The sequence below is a fragment of the Aquarana catesbeiana genome, linkage group LG13 (genome assembly GCF_042186555.1).
Source record: "Aquarana catesbeiana isolate 2022-GZ linkage group LG13, ASM4218655v1, whole genome shotgun sequence".
NCBI lineage: Eukaryota > Metazoa > Chordata > Amphibia > Anura > Ranidae > Aquarana > Aquarana catesbeiana.
The window spans coordinates 154,401,879-154,417,363 of NC_133336.1; the positions used below are offsets into that span (position 1 = coordinate 154,401,879).

General features: G+C 41.3%; 1 protein-coding gene across 3 annotated transcripts in view; it reads left to right on the top strand.

Annotated features, from left to right (window-relative positions):
* TEDC1 (tubulin epsilon and delta complex 1) overlaps window positions 1-15,485 on the top strand; it is a 552,383-nt gene that overhangs the window by 421,516 nt on the left and 115,382 nt on the right. For all 3 annotated transcript variants that reach the window (XM_073610730.1, XM_073610728.1, XM_073610729.1), the window contains one exon: window positions 15,251-15,349. In XM_073610730.1, the coding sequence (XP_073466831.1) occupies window positions 15,251-15,349 (99 nt within the window). The remainder of the gene's footprint in view (window positions 1-15,250; window positions 15,350-15,485) is intronic.

Genomic DNA, 15,485 nt, shown 5'->3' on the forward strand with positions numbered 1-15,485 from the left:
CCAATCAACGCTGACAGCAAAAATAGAGGCAGTGCAGATGGACATGGGCCTCATTCGCCAAGATATGGACAAGCTCAGGATCAGAGTCACAGAGACGGAACGAAGAGTGAGCAGTACTGAAGACACAGTCGCAGAACATAGCGTGGCGCTTCGCACCCTCCACACCAAAGTGAAGGCCCTGGAGTATAGAACTGAAGATGCCAAAAATAGAAACTGCCGCAACAACCTCTGCATAGTTGGTCTTCCCGAAGGAGCGGAAGGGAACAATCCCACATGCTTCGCAGAGGGTGTGCTGCATGACCTCCTCCCAGACGCTCACCTGTCACCCCACTACACAGTGAAGAGGGCGCACCGCATACCACCTAAACCGTGACCTCCTGGAGCCGCCCCGCGAACCTTCATTCTCCACCTGCTCAACTTCAGAGACAGGGACGAAATTCTTCACACATCCAGGAATGTGGGGGACCTACGCTACCAAAATGCCAAGTTGATGATTTTCCCTGACTACTCGGTAGAGACCCAGAAACTCAGAAAATCTTTCGACCACGTCAAAGCGGCAATAAGGGAGCGAAACATCCCCTATGGTGTCCTCTTCCCAGACCGTCTAAGTGTCCAAGACGGAGAGACAACCCGCTTCAACACCCCCAGAGATGCATTCATCTGGCTGGAATCGTTGCCGCAGGTCCGCTGATGGAGCGCATGGTATGTACTAGAGCTGGGGAAAAAATCGATTTAAATCTTGAATCGAGTTGAGAGGTCAAATCAATTCAAAATTTAAGCAAATCGATTTTTTTTAGATTTTTTTTTTTTTTTTTTTTTTTTTTTTCACTGCGCCGGTCCTGAGGCGCTTCGGGCATGAGTTTTTAGGCGAGGCCGCGGCTTCGGCCTAGTCCGCGGCTTCGGCCGGACGCTGCAGACTAGGCCGAAGCCGCGGCCTCGCCTAAAAACTGCATGCCCGCAGCGCCTCAGGACCGGCGCGGTTTCCAAAGAAAAATAAACTCGATTCGAATCGTGAATCGAGTTTTTTTTAAGAGAATCTCCCAGCCCTAGTATGTACCACATGACAAACTAACCTGCACTGAACCTTGCTCAGGCCTGGGCTTGTGTAGATCATAGACTAACCCACAGGAGGGGCGCTCACACCTTTGTTGCACCTGTTGTGCCCAGTTTGTACCCATGGAGTGCACTGCTCCAATAGTGGAGATTAGCCCCCTCAGAATTCAAGTTAGCACCCCTGACAGACAGTCAGGAGAACATTGTGGCCTCCCGCTTTTTTATGTCTGTTTTATCCCCTCTTGTGGCATTAGGGGCCATACTATGTATGCCCACCCTTTAATTAATGGATCGATTTTACTGAAGGGACGCATTCCGGTTTTCTTTTTCTCCTCTCTGAACCATGTCCTTTACAGCTTGTTGCATAGAGCCAGCGGATGTCTACCACTTAGAGAGCTGCTCAGACTTTTGCTTGGCCCCCCGGAAGGTGACGGGGGGGTTGAGTTTGCCTCTTGCACGGACCCCATTTGCAGCCGGCGAGCTGGAATTGTTTGGGATGAATACCCTCCTCAGTTCTAAGGGGTTGGGTGGGGTGGGAGGTGGGGATTGTTGCCCCAACGGGGCCAGTTTGTTCCCTTTTGGGGTTATGTTTACTTTTTGTTTTTTTTACCAAAATGTCTATTTAATTCTCATGGCTATTAAGTTTCATGTGTCACTACTGTTAGTCACCTTGCTAATTCCTGCTACTGTATTACAATTGCCAGCTTTGAATTTCTGCTTACTCAGCTCCCTCAGAGTTCTGCTAGGGACCCATAGATGGGCGCACACGATTACTCCATATAGCCACATTCAGCTTGAAGATGACGTCCCTTAATGTTATGTCCTGGAACACCAGGGGGTTAAACTCACCAGTTAAGAGATCCCTGGTGTTCCAGTTTATCAAGGCCCACAACCCACACATATGCATTCGACAAGAGACTCACCTAGTGGGCGGTAGAACCATGTCCCTAAAAAAGCCCTGGATTGGCTATCATTACCACTATACGTACTCCACCTTTGTAAGGGGTGTTAGTATACTAATACAAAAGTCTATCCCATTTCGGCTTCTGGACCTAGTGCTGGACTCGGACGGCAGATACATATTAATTCACACTCAGGTGGGGTCAATGAGGTGGGTTATAGCAGGCCTCTACTTGCCTCCTCCCGCATCATTGACTCTTCTAACAATGTGTAAACTTTATCCCAGGTACTCTGTAAATCTGGTTCAAGAAAGCCACTTTTTTTCTTGTTACGTAGTCCCCTTGGAGCAAGACCTTCACTCAGGTAGTGTTTTAAAAATGTTATATCCCACCACTGTGTAATGTGGTAATTATACATGTCCTCTGCTTTTTTTACACAGGCCCCAAAATTCTTTTTGCAAGACATCCGGGGGGTTAATGTGACCACTATTAGCACCTGTGGTAGCAAGATGAGTGTTCTCGCCATCATTGGCTACAGCCTTTAAGTTGGTATTGGAGAATAATTGTTTAAAAATCTCAGCTGATTTAGTATCCCTACTAGCAACTTCCTCTTGAAGGAAGATAGAGGGTTCCACCATGATAGCTTAAACTATGTGGTATGAATTGTGTGGTATATGTATGTGTGTAAATTTAATAGTATACACCACCAAAGTTACAAAGGCAGAACCAATAAATAGGATGTACAAATTGGGTTTCAAGGATCAAAAAGAAAACTATAAAAAAAAAATTTTAAAAAATTGAATTGATATTAATAAATGTGTGTATAAGAAAAATGAAGAAAATGAAGGAATAAATAATGATTAAAATTAATAAATATATGAATCAGACTTGGATAATAAATGAACTATCACACAAAAATATAAATATAGAAATTAAAATATAAAAAAAATATATAAATTACAATGAAAGTTCCAAAAAAAACAGTAAGCAAACCGTATATTAATAGGGTCATAGGTCGCTGCTGCTTGGTGCCCAAAAAAATAGTCCAAACACACACAACAAACCAAGTTTAGCGCTGTCCCCACTATACCTATTCCAACAGTGAACAGTCTGTATGTATATTCCTCGCTTAAGGTGTTGCAGCTCTCCCAAAAGTCCACTGGGTGGTAGACATGATTCTGAAAATATATAAAAACAAGAGAGAACGCACGCCAGCCCTAGTGTGTTATCGTTTAATAGATGAAGATAACTGTATAAAAACGAGGTTTGCACTCACAAACATCCAGCGTTAAATGGCATAAACAGCTCCGTAATAGCCTCCTCTCCTGGTCTGTAGACATCAGTTAGCTCACAGCAACTAGCAGCGTGGTAAAGTATTCCAGTAAGCACAGACCGCCTGCTTCCTTGTAACACACAACGCCCAAAGCACTTGCACGGACCAATGGGATTATACCAATGTGATTATACAGTCCACATTTTGTCCGAAGTCCACGTTTTACCCGCACCATGTTAAAAATGAATACATCAAAACTTTCTACGCCATGGTGTATGCAGACTTTAGAAAACTCTGTGAGTCACCACATGGAAAAGTAAATATGCATAATCTCTCCAAGCAAGAAAAAGACACTCTGCTTGCATTTAAAGAGAACCATGATCTAGTAATTCGCACAGCGGACACAGGAGGAGGTATTGTTATTCAGGATAGGGTGGAATATCTCAAGGAAGCATATAGGCTCCTATCTGATAATGCTACATATGAAATACTGCAAAATGATCCCCTACCAGAATACAAAGTGGAACTAACGGAATTTATGAATCAAGCCTTTGCCCAGGGTCTAATACAAAAATCAGAGAAACAATTCTTCCTAACGAATTATATTAAGACGCCGTATTTCTACCACACTCCGAAGGTCCATAAGGACCCGGTATGCCCACCTGGTAGACCGATAGTGGCCAGTATGGGTGGCATTACTAGCCGAGTTTCTCAATATGTGGATGCTTTCCTCCAACCTCTTGTTACCTCCCTTCCTGCATACATAAAAGATTCTGCACATGTCTTGGACACCTTACAGCAATACAAATGGGAGCCAGGGTACCTATAGTTATCCTTGAACGTGAGTTCTCTCTACACGTCAATCCCCCATGAGGGTGGTCTAAGGCAGTCGAATACTTACTATCTGACAGATTACATGAACCCCAATCAATCCAAATTCATCTGCCATTGCACTAAGTTTGCCTTGGAGATGAATTATTTCTCTTTCCAGGGCAAATTTTATAGACCGATAGCTGGCACGGCTATAGGTGCACATTTTGCACCATGTTATGCAAATCTGTTCATGGGGTATTGGGAAAAATCCTGTATTTGGCAGCACAATCCATTTGCCAAACATCTGGTATACTATGGGAGGTATTTCGATAATATACTGATTATTTGGGATGGACCACCTAATATTATTGACAAATTTGTCTCATATTGTAATAATAATATGTTTGGTATCCAATTTACCCATGTAGTAGACGCTCATTCTCTGGTATTCTTGGACCTTGAATAAATAAATAAATATGATGCGCTAGAGTGTGCTAACCGTGCCCTAATCCTGGCACACAGAGATACAGTGCATATACAACAGAGGATAAAATAGTTTAACCCCAATATGTGCTATATCCCCCAAGGTAACCAAACTTAATGTGCACAAATAAACCGTGCAGTGAGCATGTGAAATGGTAATATCAACAAATAAATGCTTCAAAATGAATAAGTGCAAACCAGGTGCTAAAGGTGCAATAAACATATAAAGAAATAAGATAAATAGCGTTCATTCATAAATTATTCATATATGCAAACAAATGCTGAAAAATGACATATGCCAGCCAAAAAGTGCAGAGTGTCACACAATACATATATTTAAACGTCCATCATAAACTAGACATATAATGAACACAAAAGTCCTTAATGAAAGTGATGACAACTGTGCTTCAGTGATGATGTATTCAAACGTGCTGCAATTCCATGTACCACACATCATGCGATGGTGAAACAAAAGGTGACCCCTCCCAAGGTAAAGCGCTCACCTTAGGGAATGTGACTAAGTCGCTAGACAGTCAGGAAAAGCTTTTGAGCCACCCAGGGCTCAGTATGGATCACAGGAAAAAAGGCTCCAGCATAGGCTCAAATCATAGGCAAAAAGAGATTTGAGCCTATGCTGGAGCCTGTTTTCCTGTAATCCATACTGAGCCCTGGGTGGCTCAAAAGCGTTTCCTGACTGTCTAGCAACTTAGTCACATTCCTTAAGGTGAGTGCTTTACCTTGGAGGGGTCACCTTTTGTTTCACCATCGCTTGATATGTGGCACATGGAATCGCAGCACGTTTGAATACATCATCACTGAAGCACAGTTGTCATCACGTTCATTAAGGACTTTTGTGTTCATTATATGTCTATGATGGACGATTAAATAGATTTATTGTGTGACACTCTGCACTTTTTGGCTGGCACATGTCATTTTTCAGCATTTGAATCATTTATGAATGAACGCTATTTATCTTATTTCTTTATATGTTTATTGCACCTTTAGCACCTGGTTTGCACTTATTCATTTTGGAGCATTTATTTGCTGATATTACCATTTCACATGCTCACTGCACGGTTTATTTGTGCACATTAAGTTTGTTTACTTTGGGGGATATAGCACATATTGGGGTTAAACTATTTTATACTCTGTTGTATATGCACTGTATCTCTGTGTGCCAGGATTAGGGCACGGTTAGCATACTCTAGCGCATCATATTTATTTATTTATTTATTTAATATTTCACACGCATCACAAGGCTTGATTCATGTATGAGGCTGTGTAGTGCTTACTTTTAGCACTAGGTTCATTTTGGCTCGTAGGAATTTTTCTTTTTTCATTCTTGGACCTTGAACTGGGTAGTGATGGAGATGGCAACATCACATCCAAAATCCACTTCAAAGAAACTGCTGGCAACTCCTATTTGCATCAGAGGAGTTGCCACCACCCTAAATGGAAAGACAACATACCCTACAGTCAGTTCTGTAATCTACGCAGGAATTGTAGTAGCACCAAAGATTATGATGATCAGGCAACCATATTGTTGAAAAAGTTTTTGGAAAAAGGATATGCAGATCATCACATTCAAAAGGCGAGAGACCAATATAGGGAAGGCATCCAGAACAAGATTATGACTACATCTGCAAAAGAACAACATGACATTCTTTTTATTACAACATTCAACCATCAGCACTGGGCTATAAAAAGAGCTGTCCAAAAGCACTGGCCAATTTTGGGGCAGGACAATACACTTGGACAAATCCTCCCCAATAAACCTCGGGTAGTATTCCGACGTGCGAAAAATGTGAAAAGTTTAATTGCCCCCAGTCGCCTTAAAGACAAACAAAGCTTGAAAATGCAAAACATCCCTCAATTCTTTAACATTATTGGATGTTATAGATGTAAAGGCACTAAATGCAAAGCGTGTAAACTTATCTCTCATGGCCAGAAGTCATTTAGTTGTAAAGATGGCCGTACCTTCAACATTAAACAATTTATATGTTGCAATACCTAGTTTGTTATCTATGGGTTGAGGTGCCCATGCGGGTACCTCTATGTAGGTAGAACGGTGCGTGCGATGAGGACCCGCTTTGGTGAACACCGTAGGTTCATAGAAAAAAAGGTTGAGAAGCATAGTGTGCCACGTCACTTCAAGCATAAACATGATGGCAGCACTACAGGGTTGGAACTTTTTGGTATAGAATCCATACCCATGTCTATCCCAGAAGGTGAACGTTTTGCTCGTTTATGCAAACGTGAATCCTATTGGATTTTCACTCTAAACAGCATGGCACCAGAAGGGTTAAACGAAGAACTTGAAATAGGTACTCTCATATGAAATTATCCAATGTATAAGATATTCTATTTGACATTGTTTGGCCTTTCATTCTAACATTATTATTATTAATTTCCTTAATAGTTTTTATCTTTATACTCATTCACACCAATATTTTATATACTTGTTGTTTGGGGTACTCATGTGGCGCTGTTGGTTTGCGCAGCGCTTTGCATGTGCATTGTGCGTTCACATCGGTCCCTGCCCTTGGGGAGCTTGCAGTCTGGATTCCTTGGCTCGCATTCGTATACTGGGGCCGGTTTGGACGGAGGCCAGTTGGCCTGCCGGCATGTCTTTGGAGTGTGGGAGGAGATCGAAGTGCCTGGGGGGGCCAACGCGGGCACAGGGAGAGCATGCAGGCTTAGGGCGGGTGGTGTTGTGGTTGGTATTTGAACCGACGACCCTTTTTGCTGCCGGGTGAGAGTGCTACCCACTGCACCACTGTGCCGCCCTGAATACTTATTCAGTTCATAAATCCTTCATATTCATTATTTAGTTTTAGACTTTTGTCTTGTATGAATCAAATTTTAATGTTATCAGATAGGGGTCCATTTTAGTATGGGACCCCACCATATACTTTATAGCTTAATATAACTTAATTTTTTCACCACCTAAAAACCACATAATATAATACAATTTATTTCCACATTGGATATGCCGTGACGTCTTGCATCTTTATCGATATGATGTTGTATTATATATCATTTATTTATGTATTTTGATATTTATGATTATGCCCTCGCAGCGTGATTTTCTGTTGATATCATCAACTAATATATAGTGTATATTTTATAGTACTGTTCACATAATTACTTTTTAAATAAGCTTTAATTACATATGACAAGAATTCTTCTTGTTAAATATATTTATTGAGTTTTCAGAAAGAAAAAAAAAAGAATAAAAGAATATAATACATGGATACATATCACATATTTCCAGAAGCTTTACAGTATAATATTATACATAGAACCGTCTTACAACTGTTATTATGTTATACACATTTTAAGTATGGCATAGAAATAAATTAAAACATAAAATGATTTGGCTAGATATAGTTGTCTAGTTGTAAGATGAGCAATAGAAAAAGTATGAAAAGAATATGTATCTCATATATTCAAACAGTATATACCCTAGAAAATATTACACAACAAAAAAAAGAAAAGGGGGGGGGAGAGAAGAAAGAGAGAAGGAAAGGGAAACCTGGGGTGGCGTCCTGGCTCATGGCATATATACAATTAAATTTAGTGAATATATTATATAACCTAGTGTGGTAATAACAAAGATTGGTCAAAGTCAGCAGGAAAGTAGTGTTTGACCCATGGTTGCCATATCTTATTAAATAGATCAATTTTATTATCTTCAATAGCTGTCATCTTTGCTTGTATGAGTGCTTTATTCATTCTGTGTTTAGCTTCGTTCATGATTAGAGTTTGAGACTTCCATGCCTTGGCAATGGTTTGTTTGGCTGCAGTACTTAGTTGGATAAATAAAAGAAATTGAGTGTGAGTGAGCATGGTAGGTTTTAGGTTTAGAATAGCCATGGTGGGATCTGGAGAAATTGTGATTTCCAAGGCTTTAGAGGCCATAAGAAATATGTTATTCCAGAATATTTTAACAGGACATTGCCACCATATGTGATAATGTGTACCGGGCATGTCGCAACCTCTAAAACAATTAGGAGAATATGAGGGAGCGAATTTAGCTATTCTAGCTGGTACCATGTACCATCGCATTAAAACTTTATAATTCATTTCTACAGCAAAACAGTTAGGAAAGGAAATTTTGGTGGCTAACCATATATTAGACCAATCTTTATCATCCAGTTTTTGATTAATATCCTGTGCCCATTTAATAGCATATGAGGGTAGAGTTTCTCCTGAAGTCACATTACATTGGTGATATAATAGTGAGATAAGACCTCTGATGTGCGGGTCGCTCATACAGATACGTTCAAATTGAGTCATTTGATTGAGAGTAGAACCTGTATTAAGTAGTGGTTCATAAAAATTTTTAATCTGTAGATAGCGAAATATTTCTTTTTTAGGTAAACCGTAAGTTTCACATAATACAGGAAAGGCATGAATATTAGATGCGGATGATAGATTACATAAACGGGTAAGATTTACCATGGACCATGCAGAGAATGATCTTGGAAATTTCCAAGCAGGATAAAAGGCTGGATTATGGAGAAATGAAAGCAGAGGATTATGTGGAGATTTAAGATTATGTTTGAATTTATCCCAAATAGTCAATGTATGTTTTGTTATTGGATTAGTAAGGTGGATCCTATCAGCAGGGTTTAGCCATAACATATTTGCCACTGAGATAGGATCACTGTCTACCGATTCAACAGCAACCCAAAGGGGTGTTTCAACCATAGCGTGATATTTGGGTAGAAGTGCAATTTGCGCAGCATTATAATAAGAAGAAAAATTGGGTATCTCCAAACCCCCATTCAGTTTATTCAAATACAATGTAGATTTAGATATGCGAGGTTTGGTGTTACCCCAAATAAATGATATAACTCTACGTTGAGTAAGTCTTAGAAAATAGGATGGTATTGGTATTGGAAGTACCCTAATTAAATATAGAAATTTTGGTAGTATTGACATCTTAATAGCGTTAATCCTTCCCAACCAGGATAACGGAAGAGAAGCCCATTGTTTCATGAGAGCAGTAATTTGTTTTAGAAGAGGCAAGTAGTTAACTGCAAAAAGATCTTTAAGGGAAGTTGTGATTTGTATTCCCAAATATGGGAGTTGTTTCGGAACCCAGTTGAAAGGTAAGGAAGTTTGGACTTGTTGAAGTTCAGTTTGTGATAAAGAGATATTTAACGCATTTGATTTTGTAGGGTTGATGTATAGACCTGAGATTTGGGCGAAGTTTTCAAGTGTGAGTAATAAATTAGGGGTAGATATATGTTGACGTGACAAAAATACGAGAATATCGTCTGCGAAGAGACATAATTTATGATGGTGACCACCTAATTCAATACCTTTTTATATCGGGGGTATTTCTAATTAATTGCGCTAAAGGTTCAATTAATAAGGCAAAATGTAATGGGGAAAGGGGGCAACCTTGTCTGGTACCTCTTTTGATGTCAAACATTGTTGACTTATAACCGGAATATTTAATATATGCTCTGGGATTATTGTATAAAGAGGAAATCCAGGATAGAAAGTGATCACCAAAACCCCATTTTTGGAGAGTATATTCCATGTGTGGCCATGTGACAGAGTCATATGCTTTCCTTATATCTGGAGACACCAGGCAAGCTGGGATCTGTCTAGATTTAGCTGCATGGATAAGTAAAAGTGTACGTCTGATATTATCACCTGCCTGGCGTTTTGGCATGAAGCCTGTCTGATCTTTATGAATTAGATGTCCTATAATAGAATTTAGTCTGGTGGCCATGATTTTAGCCAATAGTTTTATATCTAGATTAAGAAGAGATATAGGACGGTAATTAGTCCAAGAGGTAGAATCAGAGTGTGGTTTGGGAATCATTGCTATAATAGAAGTAAGCGTTTCTGTTCTAAAGGAATGCCCTTCAAGAATCGAATTAAAGGCTTTGGTTAAGACTGGTGTTAAGATGTGTGCATACTGTCTATAATAAGCTGCTGAAAAGCCATCTGGGCCTGGTCTCTTACGTAATTTTAAGGATTTTATAGCTTTCAACACTTCATTGTCAGTAATCGTGTTTTCTAGCTGATCTCTCTGCAGCTGGTCGAGCCCCCATATGTAGACCAAGTATCATTAGACTAAAGTTAGAGTATAGGATATGGGAGCATCTCAGGAGAGTATATAATACTCCCTGAGAGGATCCTGGACCACCCGCAGAGTCCCCCATAGAAAAAATAGAGGGTCTCTGTAGGTGGTAAAAAAGGGCAGCAAAAAATTCCTATGGGATTAACAACACCGGAGGACCACAGGAATTATTAGAATATTAATATATTATTAAATAACTAATAGTTTTATTACCATTTTTTACCTTTTTATTTATTTATTTATTTTTTAACAAAAAAAAAAAAGGTAGAGTAAAGAGGAAAAAGAGAAATGGGAAAAAAAAAATCAACAAAAAAAAATAAAAAATCATTTTACTCAATTTTTCCCCTTTCCCTTCCCCCTCCCCTCACACACTAATATCATAACTAAACCATATAGTCAGAGCTCATTTTATTCATGAGCTTAACACTTAAAGGAAATTAACCAGCATAAGAAGCTGGGAATCTGAAGAAAGTATGAGGAATTTGTGTGAACTGGAAAGTCAGTCCATTGAGTCCACAATGGTGGGAGGTGAATGTTCATAACGACCACGCTTGCTGAGATTTTGATATGACGAGGATGCAGAACTGGATCCTGTGGCTTTATTTTGCTGTGATGATCGAGAGATGAAACTTCTGCTGGGCTGGTTCTTTGTCAGGGTTTCTTCAGCTAACCCTATGTCGATTAGGATCGATTGTAAATCTTCTGAGGAGCGACAAACGTATTTGGTTTCCAGATGTGTGAAACGAAGAGAGAAAGGAAATCCCCATTGGTAAGCAATTTGATTGTGCTGAAGTATCTGTAATTGAGGTTTGAGTGCACGTCTCTTAGCCACTGTAAGTGGGGAAAGGTCAGTGAAAAGCTGGTAACTGTGGCCCTGAAAGCTGAGGAGATCTTTACCTCTGGCTGCTGTTAAAAGCTGTTCTTTGGTTCTGTAGTAGTGTAATTTGGTAATGATATCTCTAGGAGGGCCATTGGATTTGCGTGGAGCTAAGGCTCTATGTACTCTGTCAAATTCAAGCCTGTCAATGGGAATTTCAGGTATTAATTCCTGAAACAGCGCTGTGACTGTTGTCTGCAAGTCTAAATAAGATTCAGGGATCCCCCTGATGCGCAAATTCGATCGACGATTTCTATTTTCCTGATCTTCCAAACGTGACTGAAGTGTGAGGTTTTCTTCCTTCAGTGACATAATTTCAGTCATAGAATTGTGAGTGCGTGTATCAATTTCATCCATTCTCAATTCTAGGTCTGCAGTCCTTTGACCCAGCTCTCTAATTTCTCTAGTTAACATATCTGTAATGTGGTCAGAAGTCTGTTTAAGAGCTTTCTGGAGCATATATTCAAACTGTTTGAACATATCAGGCTGTGTTGTAATTTGTGAAACATTTTGGTCACACACTGACTCACCCTTAGAAGCCTGTGTTATTTTGCTGTGAGGCAGAGGCTGTGTCCTGTGTGAGCTGCTGCGCTGTGAGGGAGAGGAAGATGCTGCCATCTCAGACATCAGTCTGTGTATCTTTTCTTTAGAAATACCTTTTTTAAAAGTAGATTTCTGACCTCTTAGGACCATTATTTAGGTTGCTGGCTGAGTTGGGGTGAGCAGTGACCCGTTTTTTGTAAATATTAGTGGCACTGGGACCTGTAGTCCTCCGGTTAACAATCCCATGGAGCGGAGCTCTAAGGAGACATTACCGCCGTCTCAGGCTGCCGCCTCACTGCCCCATGACAAGAATTCTTTGTATTTAGTTTTACAATAAAGATGGTGCTAATTCTCTATGTTTATTGTACTAAACACCATTTTAGGATGCTGTTGCTATATAACCCCCTCCGTCTTGTAGATACCTCTTGCTGTGTACTCCGTGCTCCTGGTCTGTTATGATGCCATTGGTTCATAGATAGGAGGGGCGGGGGGTTTGAGCATATATTATCACTAGAGGAGATGAGGGCGTTACCTGAAGAAGGGGGCCAAGCCTCTGAAACATGTTGTCCTAGCAATTGCATGAAGCTTACAAGAGGAGTCAGCTGCATCATTGTGCATCCCCTCCCCGGCCACGAGTGACGTCAGGCAGCGCCTGCTGGTCCGTGCGAGTGCTTTGCGCGGTGTGTGTTACAAGGAAGCAGGCGGTCTGTGCTTACTAGAATACTTTACCACGCTGCAAGTTGCTGTGAGCTAACTGATCTCTACAGACCAGGAGAGGAGGCTATTATGGAGCTGATTATGCCATTTAACGCTGGATGTTTGTGAGTGCAACCCTCGTTTCTATACACTTATCTTCATCTATTAAACGATAACACACTAGGGCTGGCGTGCGCTCTCTCTTGTTTTTATATATTTTCAACTCCTCCTACAAATACAGGCCGACCTGCGGACATCCTTCCCGTTTATGAAATGTCAGTGTGGCATTACAATAAAGTTTATTTTAAAAAAGAAAGTGCAGCATGTTGTAACGCAGCAGCTGGGGTGAATTGCTGACAAGGCAGCAGCTGGGGGTATACACATGCTGGAGCTATGATGCTTTTGACGGGCACTACTGCTCACCAAACGCAATCAAATAAGAGTCTCTGCTGCAACTTTCCCACAACCATGTGCAATGCACATAGTTGTGATGGGGGTACTAGGGGGTATTTAGGGGGTTAAAACAGGTGGTGAGGAGGTGACATATCACCTTCTGTCTAATACCTTTGAAAAGCAATTCATGTGCGGATTTCTTTTCAGGGGAGTGGCAGGCTTTTACAGTAAGAGACTTCGCAAAAAATTTTGTGTGGATTCCGCACCACATGCAAAGCAAATCACATCCTGTTCATGTGAACCGCTGCGGGTGTGTATATTAAGTTAGCGACACCCCAAAATTGGTTCCCAAAATGCAGTGCAATTTGCAGAATTGGATTGCATGGGTGTGAACACCAATACGGTCTGATTCTGTGGCGGCTAAAAAAAGGGTCCAAAAAAAAAGGGTCCTGCACCATTTTTGTGTGGATTCGGTGCAATTTGAGCCATACAGAATAATGGCTCAACTTGCACTGCTGAAGAATCACATGTGATTTGAACAGGAATGCACTGCAACTCCTGTTCAAACTCGGTTCCCGCACTGCATAGTATGAACCAGAACTCAGAGCAGCAGAAGAGAAGGACATAGGCAAGCATTTGTCAAGTTGAGGGGGGGAGGGGGGGGGGGGGGGGTTGGTCAGTGGACTCACCAGTTTTACAGCCCTTTGTCTCCTCCTATTAAAGTTTTCACCTGCTGCAGCTGCACACACACCTATCTTGCGCCATGCTCTGTGTGTGTGCACAGCAGGGAATCAGGGATTGGTCACTTTACAATGGGGTCTTCAACACCCTGGGATCCTGTGCTGTTCACTCTGAATCCTCCTGTGAGATATTGAATGACACTACAGGATCGGCACAGGCAGCTACAAAGGTGGCACAGTTAACTGTTCACCCAACCCTTAGCCGTGGAGACTGTAAAGGCGGAGCAGCCAACATTCAGCCTTCACTCAGGGAAGCAGCTCAGGAGAGTCAGGATAAGTGACAGCCAGCCCGGGCAGCTGGCGGGCAGAAGTAGAACAGAAGGTGCCGCTGTGGCCACCTGCAGCCGTCCGACTCCTGAGCCCGGCAGCTCCGACACTGCTAGTTGTCACTTGTCCGTGGCTGTGCAGAGACCACACTGCAGTCCTTCCAGCTGACCTCACCTCAGCCCTGCTGCATCCTGCAAGGTCATTTATTTTGGCAGAACCAGCCCTGATGAGGCCCCATGTGCACCTGGGGCCCCGGGCAGTGCCTAGGGGTGCCCACTCAATAAGACTGCCCTGCATACAATGACCTAGTGGGAGGATTGAGGTAAATCCATTTATGCAGGATGGCTTTCCCTATCACGAAAGCAAAAAACCATGAGCAGTTAATTGCAACCTCTGGAAATTTTAGCTCCTGGAACATCTGTCAGGTCAAAAAGTGTCTATTCTGGATTTAGGGACAAATGGTTTACTAGGTGTATGGTAGCAAAACATACCACTGTGATCCAGAATTGTTTGATTTTCCAGAATGCATGGAACAGATCTGTGTCTGTGTCCATATTTCAGATAACTAGAGGAAAAGCTTTAGCCCATGAGGTAAGATCAATGTGGGGATATGTCACCCTCAGCCCTGGTTCACACTGATGCTATGTGGCAAACACACAAGATTCGCTGCTTTTCCCCGCTTCGCACTGCTTAGCAATTGCACGACATCCAAGCGATCTGCTGCGGGTGTCAAGGTTAGAATAACAACACCCTAAAACAGATTGCAAAACGCAGTGCGATTACCAGAATTGTAACCCATGCAATGCGATTCAGGGCGGGAGAAAAAGGGTCCTGCACCCATAATGTATGGCTCAAATTGCACCACACAAACATCGAATGTGATGTGCACAGGAATGCGGTGCAATTTCTATGCATATCACATGCGGTGTTTTGCACACCCCAGTGTGAACCTATTGATCTAAACCATCCTTTGAGTAACTACCTAATATATTTTCCCTTTTCAATGTAGGAACCCTTTATGTTTTTATTGAACTACACAAGTGACTAAAGTGTGCTTGTTTGTTTTGTTTTTTTTTGTTTGTTTTTTAACGTGTGATAATTCGTTTTCAGATTCATTTATATACTCAAGGGTGCCAGATTGACCGGAGAGCTCACCATTTGTCTGCCTTGGAAACTGAGCTTGTCAATCATCCTGAAATCTGCAATAAGGTAAGTAAAAAAAAAAAAAAGCAAGTAAAACACAAAACATGAAAATGTAGTTATAAATTAGTACTATGAAAACATTATAAAGCTGTTTTTATATATAAAGAGCCGGAGAAATAAATATACACTCAGTAACTCTATT